At 31.5% G+C, this 15,774-nt stretch overlaps 1 protein-coding gene across 1 annotated transcript in view; it reads left to right on the top strand.

The window, feature by feature from the left end:
* Window positions 1-15,774, top strand: part of LOC142319306 (uncharacterized) — a 63,120-nt gene that overhangs the window by 33,783 nt on the left and 13,563 nt on the right. The window contains exons 6-9 of the mRNA XM_075356426.1: window positions 4,000-4,097; window positions 9,333-9,445; window positions 10,209-10,422; window positions 12,032-12,304. Of these exons, the coding sequence (XP_075212541.1) occupies window positions 4,000-4,097; window positions 9,333-9,445; window positions 10,209-10,422; window positions 12,032-12,304 (698 nt within the window). The remainder of the gene's footprint in view (window positions 1-3,999; window positions 4,098-9,332; window positions 9,446-10,208; window positions 10,423-12,031; window positions 12,305-15,774) is intronic.

Genomic DNA, 15,774 nt, shown 5'->3' with positions numbered 1-15,774 from the left:
ATTTTAAATTGAAATCATGTGTCATAGTCCAACTTCCTATTTACAAAAATTATGTTTGATTCAATGTGGTGGATCCAAGATGAAAAAAATTAAAACTCACCATAATGCAGATTTTTTTTTTTAATTGTAGAACCCCGTTTCTTTCTGCCTCCAAATACCTCTCAGCTATGCACTATAAGGCTGTCTCCATACTTAAATATCTCCTAGGTATATATATATATATACACACACATACATACATACACAAATACACACATCACACATACATACATACGTATGAGGGCAGTCCAGAAAGTAACTTACGTTTGTGCCTAGCATGGAGATGGGTGGGGATAGAACTGCCATCTTGGTGTCAAAATGTTTCTACACTCAGTATGCATCAAGCTCTCATAGCATGTGGACTGTGATTTTTTTACTTTGTTCATTATGAATTATTGTAATGTGCACTTATATAGAAAATCCTGCAAGTTGTGAGGTTTGTTCAGTGATTAGATTTTTACTGGCAAAAAACCTCAAACCAATTGAAATTCATTAGCAACTTTGTGAGGTGTATGGAGATGGAATAATGAGTGAGGCAGTAGTGCTTTCAGTTTAAAAATGGCCGCACCAATGTTCATGATGAGGACCGCATTGGTCAGCCTGGCCTTGTGACTTATGAACTAACAATGAAAATCAACGATAAAATTTGTGAAAATTGCCGCATTACAATTACAGAACTCTCGCTTCATATTCCTCAAATTTCACGAAGTTTACTGCATGAAATTGTATCAGGGAAGTTTGGTTATCACAAGTTTTGTGCAAGATGGGTGCCAAAACTAAGGTGACAGATTTTTACAGAGAAGAAATTGAAAAGCTTGTGCATCTTTATGGTAAGTGCCTTAATTTAAATGGCGACTATATAGAAAAGTAATTTAATATTATCCCTTTCAAATGTATAAAATAACATTTATGTTTTTTATTTGGTTGGTTTTTTATTTCAAAATGTAACTTACTTTCTGGACAGCCATTGTGTATGTGTGTGTGTGTGTGCGTGCGCGCATATATTTTTTATAATTAGAAACCAACTTGAACAACCTTAGTACATAATTACAAAGTGAATGAAATGACACTTACCTTGTTTTTCTTTTATGTATTCCAATAGCACTTTCGCAGGATCCCACATCATCAGTTTTTATAAACTATTTAAAATTACATATCAAAACATGAACAATTTTTTTTAAGAAAAAATTAAAAGATTAAAATTACTATCGTATGTAGAAAACATGAATTCAATTAAATTAAATAATTACGTATATTTAAATATGATGTCAGTTAAATGGATTAAATCCACTTGATAATGTAACATTGGCTGGCCAGGTTACATGGTATAAATCTTTTAATTATTTTATTTTTAAAGTTAATTTTAATTTTTAATTCTTAATTGATGTCATATTTAAATGTATGTAATTATTTTATTTAATTGACTTCATGTTTTCTTTATGTAGTAGTAAAAATTTTAATTTTTTCTAAAAAAAAAATAATATATTGTTATGTTTTGCTATGTAATTTTATATACAACTGATGATACAGGATCCCTTGAAAGTGCTATTAGAATAAAGAAAGGAAAAATAAGGTAAGGGGCGCTATTCATCAACAACAATAATTGACTCATATTTATTTTGTACTGCTGCAGGATGGTGGAAACACACATAGGCAAATCTATCAGTTAATTGTATCTGTGTATACAGGCTAGTTAATGATTAATACATGTAAATTGTATTAGCCCCAGTTCTGCTTCATTTTATCAAAACCTCAGCTATTAGGTATAATTTTCAGGTCCGTACAAGACTATATCCTTATTTTAATTAGTAATTAATTAAAAATCATATATATATATATATATATATATATATATTTTATTTTACTTCCTTCCCATTTGCTGTTAGCTTCAGGATTTGTCAACAATAATCATTCTGTGATTGGCTTGATGTCATTGTTTGTACCATCCAGGCAGTATAAATATTTAATTTTTTCTAGTGTATAGATACAGTAGATGCAGCTTATTAAAATCACTTTTGTACGAGGGTTATTTATTTTCAAGGTCCGATCAGTCGCAAAATTAAAACCACAGTGAAAATAAAAAATGTTTAACTTGTAACAAGTACTTACATAGTTACGCTATTTCTCTACATAGTTGCCACTCTGATTTAGACATTTGTTGTAGCGTGGTACCAACTTTCCAATACTCTCGTCGTAGAATGGAGCCGCCTGTGTTTTCAGCCATGTTTCTACACTGGTCTGCAGCTCGATGTCTGTGCCAAAATGTTGTCCTCCTAGCCAGCGTTTCATGTGAGCAAAGAGGTGAAAATCGAATGGAGGTGATATCCGGGCTGTATGGTGGGTGATCAAACACTTCCCAACGAAAACGCTGCAGGAGCTTCTTTATTACAGGTGCAGTGTGCAGCCGAGCATTGTAATGGAGAAAGAAAGTACCTGATGACAACATTCCTCTCCACTTATTCTGAATTGCCCTTCGTAGACGTTGAAGATACCTTTTCACCTCTTTTTTAAACGTAATGAAAAATCAGGAAGTACTCTGAAATACAATCCTAGATCATCACAATTATAGACATCATCAGGTTTGAAGTTTTTTAAAATCTTGGGAACTCAGTTCTTACTCCAGTTGTCTGCAGCAGGTTGATCAGCCTCCAATTTTTCACCGAATGATTTCTTGTAAACAATATTGCTTCTTTCTTTCCAATGAGAGAGGCAGTCATCTTTTGGTTTGAAATCATGATCACCAAATTTTTCTGCAAATTGTTTGGCTTTTACTGTTAAGATTCCAAAACTGATGGGTGCATTTAATGTTCGTGCCTCAGTGAATTACTGTAATAAAGTGTGTTCAACATTTATCATTCTTACTATCGTGTTTCCTCTTTCTGTTCACATTCTCATTTCGGGCGACTGCAGCCTCCAGTTCTTTGCAGCTTTTAATGATACGAGAAAGTGAAGTCTGAGAAAGTCCCAGAGTGATTGCAACTTCTAGCCGACTGCATTTAGGAAGTTTATCATATTTTATTAAAACTTCTAATTTTTCATGTAAATTAAAATCCTTCTGTTTATGTGACATGGCTTCAAAATTCACAAAAATTTCAGTTCAGTATACAAAAAATAAACAAACAGACAAAATCACAAATAATTACAATAAAACAATAGTAACATAATACTAAACATTAAAAACAGTTGAAGTACACGCTAAAAGAAATCTGAAAGATGTAAACAAACATACAAATCAAACCGTATATTCAGTATACACAGTGTAGAAAGATGAAATACACTGCACTGCATGTACGTGTATTTAGTCTGCCATCTTTTACTGATGGAAGTCTGGTGCAGAGCTGCTTGTCTTTAGCCAGCTAGTGACAAGACTATGATACGATATGACTCATTTCCTTGAAGTAATCAACTTAAACATTAAATATGGATACTATAGTAAAATGAAAGCATAAATAACATAATGCAGGGCAGTGAAGATAATTAATTCATTTTTTTTTATAACAAATACACGTCACATATTAAAATGTTGATTCAATAAACTGATCTTGATTCTTTACAAAAAGATTTATACAAATTTTCTGTATTTTGGTTTGGGTATTAGAATAATAATTTAATAATCTGGCTGATTCTATTACTCAGTGATTCTAATAAGCGGCATCTACTGTATATTCTTTTGTATTTTTACTAATTTACTCCTAGCATTTTATGTAAATCTCTCTGCTCTTTCCCTTTATTTTGGTGTTTATCATTAATTTTGGTTTTATATTACTGAAAAATTTTTAAAGTAGCTTTCAAACTAGAGAGAGACCACTTAAATTACAACTAGAAATTGTTATTACAAAAAATAAAAATTTTTACTTTTTTAAAAGTTTAAAGGTTATTAAATTATTATTACTGATCAATTACCTGTTGAATAATGTAGATGAGGTAATAATATTTTGTTTATTTATTTTTTAATTTCAGCCAACTGGCTAGTTCATCCGATGACTCTCAAGAATCAGTTGCTTGTCAAGAACCTCCAACAGATGGTGTCCACAAAGAGCAGTTTATGCTGCTTTTAAGTCAGTAATTTTTTCCACTTTGTAAAAATTTTATTTTGTTTGTGTAGATGAAATTTTGCATAGAAACTAAACTATTGTATGATATTCAGTGGTGAGATGTTTATGCTATATAAAAGAGGTATATGTTTATGATAGGGTATTTTTCCTTTGGATTGATGGATAATAAAACAATTTGAGATTCATGGGGTACTTTTATACAAAAAGCACATCATTCATTGTTGATTGGTAGTAAGTTGATCAGTAGAGAATATATTTGTCAAAAGAAGTTTGAAAAAGAAAGTACTACTTCTAAAAATTTTATGTTATCCTTTCTTTAAAGGGGGAGCTTGCAAATTAAAATACCATATTTATTTGTAAATGATGCATAGCAGAATCCAGTTTCTTCAATAATATCTGTTCAATAAAAATAAAAAATAATTCTACAAAAATTAATTTTTTTCTGTATATTACATTATTACAATTTGAGATAATAAAAGAAACAAGAAAAAATCTTTTAAGTAGCACTTGTGTAGTTTTATTAAGGAGCCCCATCCTTGTAATTATATAAAAAGAACAAAATACTGCTAAACATTTTTATAAAGGGCTATCTCTGAAAGCTCAAGAGCCTCAAAGACTGTTAACACTATTACTAAAGGACAGATATACCAAGAAAAAATGTTAAAGTACTACTATTAGTGAGATATCTCAGTTATTAAGGCCTGCAAAAAATGAAAAATATAGACACATTTTTTTATCATTAAGATTCAGATATGCATCTATTGTAGCTGAGAGTAAAGAATGACAAGGAATTTCTGAAGTTTAGTAAATAGCTAATGATCCTCTGACTATTAAGATGGATTTAATTAAATACAACGTACTATTCTATAGTGCTGGTGTTCTGACTGCCTGTATAAAATAGTTTTCATCTGTTTTCATAAGTTATGATATCTAATTAAAGACAAGTTGGAGTCTAAATTCAACCATACAATTGCTGTTGGGCCATAGAAAACCTCTTGTTTTTCTGAACTGTTAAAAATTTCCAAAGTTGCTGTAGTTTTCAAGTTCTTGTGATAGAAATTCTACTATTAATTAGCAGTTAATTACAATTCTTATTGTGTTTGCTAAAACTGTAAAATGAATTTTGAACAAGAAAATTGTTATGCTCACATCAATGAAATACTATATATTCTCTTCAGTTATATTGTAAATAACATCTGACTGCAGCTAGTGTTTTCAATTAAGAATCTTGTGGTAGTATTAGATCCTCAATTTGCCATCTAAGAGAGTGTTAGCTATTTAATTTGCAAAATTACTCTTGAAAGATTTATCTAGAAAATATGATCTGTGTTTTATGATTAGGAGACTGTAATTTGTTTATACAAGTCTTTGTCACAGTATCTTTACCTTAGGACTTCTTTATTTCCATCGTGGCATTCATAGATTAGAAAAGGTACAAAACAAATTTTTGCACTATATTTTTTTGTATAGGATTGGTTGTTCTTATCCTATAGGTGTAGTATTTGATAAATTAAGGTGATTTTTCAGGCACTTGATTTTTTTTTAGAATTTTTGGACTTAAGTTTTAATTTTTAAGCATTTGGGCAAGTAGCAATGTGGTCTGGTTTGTTGTCTTTTAGTTTATTAAGCTTTTAATATTTAAATTATTTCACTTTAATTGTAAATGGATGGATTGGGGAAAAGTTTATTTTTATTTCAATGCAAAAGTTAAAAAACGTTTTTTATATTTCAAATGAAATTTAATAAAACATATATATGCAGTTTTATCATTGTTGCCATTTTTGGTAAAATCATAATCTGCATAAATTCAGTCAGTGTTTTCAGGACAAAAATGTGATAAATAATTTCCACAGCCCTCTTTATACCATTAAGAGAGTTCTACAGAGACCAAAACAAGTGGTAGTTTGACCGTGCCAGGTCAGGGCTATACAATGGAAGCATTAATACTTCTTGTCCAAGCTCTCCTAATTTATTTTACAGATCAGATGTGTGGGAGGGGGTCTTAGATGTGTGTTACACACATATCTGGTTTGCAAATCAGATGTGTGTGACATCTTTCATTTTTTGATGAAAGATGTCACTTTTCCTTCTGACCTGTTTTGGTTCCTTTGTCTTGATTGCTTGGGATAATCTTTTCAGTTGTTGACAATAAAGGTTAGTTTGACTTCACAGCAGTAGCTTATAGTGAACAGTACAGCTTATAGTTCCACCACCCACATAGCATCACTTTTCATGGTGAGTTGATTCATATTACCAGATTATGCAATCCTAAAGCTCAAAAGCTCTAAATCAACTAAGATAATATGAAGAAATGTTTTTCCCAATCCTATTATTATATTAATTATATCCTCCTACCTGCTTTCATTTGTAATAAAAAGAGAATTATTTATTAATGTAGATTTATTAATGGTATGATGATTAACTAAATGCTATCAAGTTATTTTCTCAAGAAAAACTGAAAGAGTAGTAGTCACAATTCATGGCTGATGAAAATCAGGATTATATGCCATCACGAAGAATAGAAAAAGATTTCTTTGAAACTATTTGCAGAATGCATTAGTAATTCATTGCTCTACGTAGATGAAAATTTGATCATACAGGAGAGTTTCAAAAAATGTATTAATAATAAAAAATATTTATTATATCTTTTATTATTATTATTTTCTTTATATTATTATTTTTATTTATAGTAAAAAATATGTATTTCTCATAAAAGATTTTATGATGAGATACTTCATCATTTGGTTATCACCTGAGACAGATCCTTTGCACCATATTGTTTCCATTCTTTTTTTCTACCTGAACCTTTGAGTTCCTGACAGTTCTGATTTCTTTTAGATTGTCTGTTTGTCTACAATTTTTCATTCCTTGCTTATAATTTTCTCTGGTTGTTCATTTAATTTTCTCTAACCGTTTCCATGCTCATGTTTCACATGCCCTTTTCTTAGTATCTTTTTCTTTCCTTTTCTTATTGTCCATACTTTACAGAAACACCACTTTTCAAATCCATTTTCATCCGGCTACATGATAACTATTTCCTTATATTAAGAACTTCCTTTTCCATTATTCTTGTGGTTTTTATTTCATTTTCAGTTCTGCAGTTTTCTGTTAGTCCTGGCAAAGCTCTTGTATTGCTTTACTTGTTCAGTTTTTTCTTTATTATACAAACGTTGGTTTATTGCTTCCTACACTGATTACTTTTGTTTTCTTACATTCAGTTTTATTCTATACTCTCTCATAACATCTTTTAACTTTACTTCAAAGTTAAAAGATGTTAAATGCATCTGTTAAATACCCTGCGCTTTATTTTCTAGACATCATATTGTCTGGGAATATAATAAAATTTATTCTTCCTCCACACTGAAACCTTCATCCTCTTTTAAAGCACTGTTGATCATTTCTTCTGGATTCATATTTTAAACAAGACCAGGAATAGGCAGGACTTGATTCATTTGTAACCATTTGCTCTATCATTCTCTCAGCCTTTTATTCAAAATCTACAAAGGATCTTTTGTGAATGTGAAATTAAACTAATTGCCTTATGTTCTTGACACTTTGTTGTACTGGACATGTTTTTTCAAGTAAGGATTATTTTGATGTAAAAAAAGCGAGTGAAATAAAAAAAAAATTATTTCATAAAATAAGAAATAGACCTACATTTTGTATTATTTTTCCACATTGTAGCTCCACCACATTTTTCTTATTGTTCTACTAGCTTTATTATTCCAGTTTAAAATTTTCCCACCACTTAAACAAATTAATAATTTCATTTGTAAGTTTTGCACTATTTCCAAACCTCTGCGTTGCAAGTCATTATTTTAAGTGGAGAAATATAATTGGTAGGTGCCAAGATGGTACAGTACAATGGATGCATAAAGATTTCAAAGCAAAATTGCTTTAATCCTTGAACTTTTTTTGTTGCAATGTATGGTGGAGCACTATTGTGCAGAAATAAAAAACCTTCCCACCTCTTTTGATCTGAATAGCAAGTCAAATTTTTTTAAGAATTCCTCAGTGCATATCGACATTTATGATATTTCCATGATCAAGAAATTCAATAAGCAATATCCCTTAGTTGTCACAAAAAACAGGAACCTTATGCTTTCTGTGTATGTTCATTCTTGGGCTTCAGAGATGATATATACTAAAATGATTACCAGTTTGTTTCGACATTACTGTGTGATATCCAAGTCTCATCTCCAGTATTAATGTGGTTTAACACTTTATCTCCTTCATTTTTGTAGTATTTCAAAAATGTTTGAAATGCAGCAAAATGTTTTTTATTTTATGTCATTTGTATCAATATTTTTGGCCTTCATCACAACTTTCTATTACCCAAATTTTCTATAAAATTGTGTAAATCAGTAAATGTGAAATGTTTGGAAATTCATTTGAAATTAAGAAAACTCTAATTCATCTGTTTTTATGAATTATTCTTCACTTTTAACAAATCATTTGTGATCATAGATTGTCAAACTTTATGTTCTTCACCATGTATATTTGTCCTGATTTCTTAATACAAAGACAATATTTTCAAACTTTATCTTTATTTGTAAAATTTTTAAACTTGAAAAATTTATTTGTAAATTTTGTAAAACATCACAAACTTCTTTTCAAATTCCAGCAGCAGATTTGTTTTCTTCATTGAGAAACAAATTACTAATTAAATCTCACATTTTGCAAGATTATTTATTCTAGCGCTTCAATTAGGTTATCAATCAATATGAATATGGCTGGACTGTTGTTCCAAACAGATAATTATTGATACAAATAAATGTGCTATGCAAGTGCTTATCTGTTTCTAAAGTATAAACTGGCAGTAAAGCTAAAATGGTCCTTACTTAAACAATATCTGCTTCATATCATGCTCTTTGGGGGATTTGAATCATAGATATTTTAAGGAACATTTTCTGGTCACATCTAATTTTTTAAATAACTTCTTACAGTTTTGCCACTTTTTCAGAAAGACATTTATTCTCGCATATATATTTTATTTTTTTTGTAGAACTTCCACTTTTAAAATTGCCACTCCTACTATACATATATTCTTATATGAATGATAAGATACTTTTATGAATTCAGTTTCATTAGAGAATTAGTAAAGCAGCCTTAAAACCGCCTAAAACAAACTATGAGTTCTAAAATTGGAAGTAATACAGAATTTCTGTTTCAACTAAGTTGTTTGGGAAGTTAAGGTAATTTTATTTAAATGTAATATTTATTTGATTTTTCTTTCAGATTTAATTACTAAAGATGCATTAACGCAGCTCCAAAGTAAAAATAGAGAACGAAGGAGAAGACGTCTCGCTGGACGCCATTCATTGTATACAAGTCATTGGGATCTAACTGTGGTCAGTACTTTATTAAACGTAAATAATATTTTAGACAAATGCATTAGTTACATTTCTATACTGAACTTGAAATAAACAAGGATAGGTTTAAATAAAGCCTAGAAAGACCTTTAACTATTTGCATTACATTAGTTTATCAGTTCAACAAATTCATATTTTTATGTATTGCTATTATTAGAAGCAAAAAGCAGCACTCTTAGCTAGTGTTCAAGTTAATAACTATTTTATTTTTGGCAGTTGAATTTACTCTTCATATATAATATATATATGTTTTTTATAGCTTGTATCACATAATTTACCAAAATAAAGTTGAAATTGTCTTTAAGGTAAAAACATGCAGTATATTTATAATTAAACTAAATTAATCACTCTTTTTATAAATGATTCTGTTTAAACTTGCAAAAGAAAACTAAAAATTTACTAATTTCTTAATCATAGATTTTTTATTTGAAGTTTGTAATGTTTATTGTAATACTTTTTTCTGACCTTTGGGAAAGTAGTAGCATCATTGTCTTTTTCATCTGAGAGGCTAAGGTTTGAATCCTAGTCTGGCTTGCCATTTTTCATTTGGTAAAAGATATATGTATATCATAAAAAATAGGTTTGCTGGATTTGGATATAAGCCTGTAATTACCAGAGAGTGAATAAATTAATATTATAATTAACAAGTACAAGAACATTATGGATATATATATATTTGTTTTTGCTACTTTCAGTTGGTGTTCATTTTGTTTAACTGTTTTTTTTTTTTTATGAATAATAGCAGAGACGAAGTCGTACAAGACTGGAGCGTGATGTTGAGCGGCAGCAAGAGTATGAAAGAGAAGATAGCCCAATTGGATCTCCACCTATAATAGAAGTTAAAAAAGATAATGATTCTAGCAGCGATTCAACAAGCCCATCACCTCCACCACTCAGCAAATCACGCGATGATTCTGGGTCATATAAGAATGTGTGCATTATTTGTCGGAAGCAAGGTTGGTAAACATAACACAATTATGCATTCTAAATTATCTTTTTAATTACTTCAATTGTAGCATCTGCTGTAATGTATTTGTTTTCATACTTACAAAAATGAATATTTAAATTTAACCACCTTATAAAATACCATTGAAATGCTGTTTTTCATACTAAATACCTTCTGATTTTCAAAGTGATTATCTGCTCTAACCATGTCCCTATACCAAATCCATTTCCATTCTCCTCTCTTCCCAGCTAAATTTTTGAGTACCTGATTGTTCCATTTCCTTTTAGATTGGCCATAATTTTTACTCGTTTCTAGCACTTTTTACTATTTTCTCTTATAGCACTGTTTAATCAAGCCAATTTGTTGCGCACAGTTGGTTCATGAGAATCAATTATGCACTAAAAAGGTTTGTTCTAAAACCTTTTATGAAGGAGAGCTCCTCACATGTTGGGAAAAATGGGTGGAACTTCAGAGAGAATTTGTAAAAAAGTACATATTCTCTCTACTGGCTTATTCTTCTGCTGGTTTGTGTTTGACTAATTCTCATGTGTATTATTAATATAATTAAAAAAAGTAGTTATAGTAATAAAAATAGTAATGTTGTAATTGTAAAAATAATTACATCCAGAAATTTCTGAAGGAAGTCAAGACAATAAGGAAAGTCATTAAGGATGTAAGATTCATTTACTTCTGCATTATCTTTTGTTGGTTATATGGATATTCACATATTTTCTGACAAGACAAGAGTATTACTACTTTCACCATAATTTAATTCAGCTTTAATTTTTCTTTAATTATCTTTTTAATTTTATCAGTATTGTTTAACTTATCTGCTTGTTAACCTGTCACCTGTTAGCATGGAATTATATGTTATACAAATCATGGTTTATTTACATATATTTTGCAGATTAATGAGTAGAACATGTCATGAGTTTTTGGATTTTATTGCCTGAATTGGTTTAGTTTTGTTTTACATTGTTTTTATTATTTTTATTGACAAATATGAAGATAAATTAATTAAATTAAAATCTATGTGTATATAACTTCTTACTTCATGTTTTACAATCGCATTTTCAGTTCTTCAGCGATTTTCAGTTCCGTTGTTTTATGTATAGTATAGTTAGCAAAAAAATATAATTGTAATTTTATTAAGTAATGTACTGTACAGGAGTTAAATTAATACACTATAATGCTTATAAAAGACATTATTGATTTTATTCATGTATATTATTTTAGGCTAACATGTTGTTTATATGCATGAATTCTTAAATTTTGTAACTGTGTTAATTGATTAAAAAAATACTACAACCTACTGTTGTTATTAATGTATATCATTATTCAGAGTTTTATTTTTAAAAAATGTAATGACAGTGTGGTAATATAAAATATGTTTAAAATGTAAGAAAAAAGACACTTAATTGTGAGTTAATATTCTATGAAGTCACTTCTACAATGGAAAGAGAGCAGGTTATGACTACTCCCTGATTGAAAAAATTATAATATTGTTTTAAATATTAAGAGATCATTTCCCGATTATTATAAAATAATTTAAAGATTGTTTGATTGTATCTTTGTGTTATTAGATAAGAAATATATATTTTGTTTGTTCTGAAAATCAGGAATTCTATCGATTTGTGACAACTGTTCAGCAACTTACCATTGGTCATGTTTGGATAAAGTTAAGATATGTCCCCAGTGTCAAGTTGGACAGATCGGTCCTGAGAGCCATAATAACAGTCGGAGTGGAAGTCCTAGTCCTAATCCTTCTGTCGATAATGTCAGCAAGGTGCTTGGTGACACAAGTAAACCACCAACTCATGTGTCAAGTATGGAAGTATTTGCACGTTATTTTAATAGGAACACTAATGCATCAGAAGAGAATACATTTGCAGGTTAGTTATTTTTAGTATTTGAATGAATTTTTTTCCTTGCTGAATTTAAAAAAAATAATTTAGTAGAGGCAGGTAGTGATAAAATAAAGTTTTGTTTACAAAAGACAAGGAATTAAATTTTGCTTTCCCAGTGCTTGGATATTTAAAATCATATTTTGGTGCTTTCGTATGGTTTTTGGTCTCAGAAATTGAATAAAAGTGTTCCCATACCTCTATCTCACGTAGGTTGTAAGAAAAATGGGTTAAAACATGAAAAAGTTGTGTTGGAAAATACACTTTTAGGTTTGGAATAAAATAACTGTTAATTTACCAATAAACAAATAAAAATGTTTAGTTAACTGTAGAGAATTTAATTCTGAGAAAATTGATGCAAGTAACAAACTATTAAAATTTAACTTAAATTTGAGAAATTTAATTTTTAATTACACACAAAATATACATACAGATGTTAAAAATTATAAAAATAAATTTTAAAGACATCCTTCTAAAACATATTAAAGATTTTTATTTTTTCATAGGTTGGCAATAACAGCTGATCAATAATTAAGTTTATTGTCTACCATTTGAATATTCATTTGAATGATGTTTGTGCTGTTATTGTTTGGTCAGTCATTCAAAATGGGTGTTACTACAAATTTGTTTTCAAATGGAGAGTTGAAGGACATATTGTTAATTTATGGTAGCAAATAAAAATGGATTGGCTGCTGAGCATGAATATCGGGTAAGTTATCCAGATCAAAGAGTACTGGATCGTAAAACATTTGAGGCTTTGGAGAGGCATGTTCGAGAAACAGGTATGCTTAAACCACGATTCGATGCTGGTCATGTATGTTTCGTGAGAAATGGTAATTCTGAAGAAGCAATATTGAAATGCGGTACAATTATCTCCCACCAAGCACCAGAAGGTGCTTGCGTTGATGTTTCTCAGTCATATGTATGGCGAATGTTATGGGAGCAACAATTACATTCATTCCATACAACACTTGTGCAAGTTATTACTACCTGATTTTGATAAATGGATGTAATTCTGTCAATAATTAATTAGAAAATGGTAACATCATCCCAATTTCGTAATTAATATTCTAAAAGAATCATGTTTTACAAGAAATGGCATTGTAAATTATTGAAACACACACACTTATGCAGAAGATAATCCCCATGAGACTGCTACAAATCATTTCTAATGCACTTTTTCTTTTACTGTGTGGTGTGGTCTTCTTGGGACAGTCTCATAGGTGATTTCTGTTATCATATTATAACTACATATTAGACTGTAATATGTAGTCTAATATTTATGGGATTTATGTTTTCAAATAGCATTTTTTGTGCTGAATTCAAATATAGTTTCAGAATTAGTCTTATCTCGTAAGGATTTTAGAGACAACTAGTTTAATTTTACAAAATTACGTACTTAAAATGCATTCTTAGTATAATATAATCTATATATATTTATTTTTATTTTTTTGTTTAAGAGGTGGAGGGACCCCACTTACAGGCGCCTGGTAGTGTTGGGTTTGCCTATCAGGTTCCACAAGATGTTATTAAATGTGTATGTGTTCCTGCACACTACCGACTAAACTTCCACCATTGGCTACCCATTCTTCCTGGTACAATTGGTGTGCATTATTTCAGGAAGGGGGGAATACACCCTCACACACATTCAGACACCATAGTCAACAGACATAGACCTCACATCCACAAAGTACCAAACATCAGACTAAAATCACACCACACACCACGACATCCATTCATCACTTAGAAAATATACTTCACACCACACACTCCACACATCACATCAAAGCTAGGCACAACCAATCCCATAAACAAACACCTCACAGACAATTGAACACTACCGCATACTTTTCTCACGGGTCACCATCGACATGGAGTGGAGTGCCCATGACCTCATTGCACCCAGGCAACCTCCACACGAACATGGAACCCCCTAGACTCTCGGCAGTGTGCCTGTCTGCCCCCACACCCTCTAATGACCCCTTCTACCTCTGCGAGACACCTCCCAGAAGTACAGTTCCTCCATGATCTTCCCAGCAAACCTTGCTGCAGCCGTCCAGTTTTCTGCTCTTTCCAACATGATCTGCTGCAGTTCCTCTGGGAGGAATATTTCCCTTCTGTCTATGATGTCCAATATTTCCTTCCTCACATCCTCAAACTGGGGGCAGCGAAAGAAGACGTGATGTGCTGCTAACATCAAGCGCTACAAGTACGCAGATCTTCCTTGCTATATGATTCTCCTTGCCATACCAACAACTTCTGACACTGTGTCCAAAGCAGATCTTCCTCTGTGAAAACCGAACTGTTTATCCGAAAGTACTCTTGCGTCCTCAGTAACTCTGGTCAGCCTCTGGAGCAGTATGCACTCGAGTATCTTTGGCATGGTGTCGATCACCAGTGATCTATAAGAGGACGGCAGCACCGAGTCCCTCCCTTGCTTGGGAATCAAGACCAGGCGCTGCTATCTCCACCTCTGGGGGAAAACACCCCCTAAACAATTATATCATCTAAAAAATTATTGTATACCTTCAAAAAGGCATCAGGGTCAACTCCAACAGCCACCTTAACTGCCAAATTTGGCAAAAGGTCGGGTTCTGGTGCTTTATCCAGTTGCATTCTGCTGCTGTGATTCCTCATCACTGCTGCAGTGATTTCCTCTGGTGAAAAGTGGAGGGGAATTCACATCGTCTTCAACTTTCGCAATGACCCCATCTCCATGAGGGAACGGCCCCTCACTTATGTTTTGAACCTCTCTGATGTCCAATGATAAGGGGACTCTAGCTCTTAGTGCCCTTTTAACAACAATTTTAAATGGATTCCCCTGTGACTCTGTATCAATTTCTGAGATGAATTGCTTCCAAGATGCCCTTTTAGAGTCTCTAATAAGCTTATTGAGCTCGCTCGTGCACTGCCTATGTCAGGCCATGAATAACTGCCCTAGTGAGTAGAGATGTGTACACTGTGCGAGCCTGCTAACCCCAAGGCACTCCCTGCGTTTCTGAATGATGTCTTCTGTCCACCGATGTACTGGGGGGGGAACGATTCTTCCAATAATGTGTGGGAGAAGAGCAGCACATGTTGTTTGCAAGCAGTTGACCAGACATGTGGCCGCGTCCTCTGCCATAGTAACCTCACGTACCACACTGACATCCAGTGGCTCCACAAATTCTTTCGGTCCATGGACCGAAAAAAAAATATTGTGCTGTCACAATTACTGCAGTACCATGGTACTGCAGCAATTAACCGGCCTCACAGCCCTCAAAGAATCAGTATAATCTATATTAGATTATAATATAATCTAATATAAACGCAATAATATAATGTAATATAAACGCAATAATATAATGTAATATTACCTAAAAAGTACATAATGTTTGATTTTCTATGATGTTTTGCGTCATGAACATCTCTCTTTAGGGTCCAACAGTAGTCATCTTTTTTTCTTTTCCTGTTTAGCT

This window comes from Lycorma delicatula, chromosome 2 (assembly GCF_047948215.1).
Source record: "Lycorma delicatula isolate Av1 chromosome 2, ASM4794821v1, whole genome shotgun sequence".
Classification (NCBI taxonomy): domain Eukaryota; kingdom Metazoa; phylum Arthropoda; class Insecta; order Hemiptera; family Fulgoridae; genus Lycorma; species Lycorma delicatula.
This window is presented reverse-complemented; position numbering and strand designations above follow the sequence as displayed.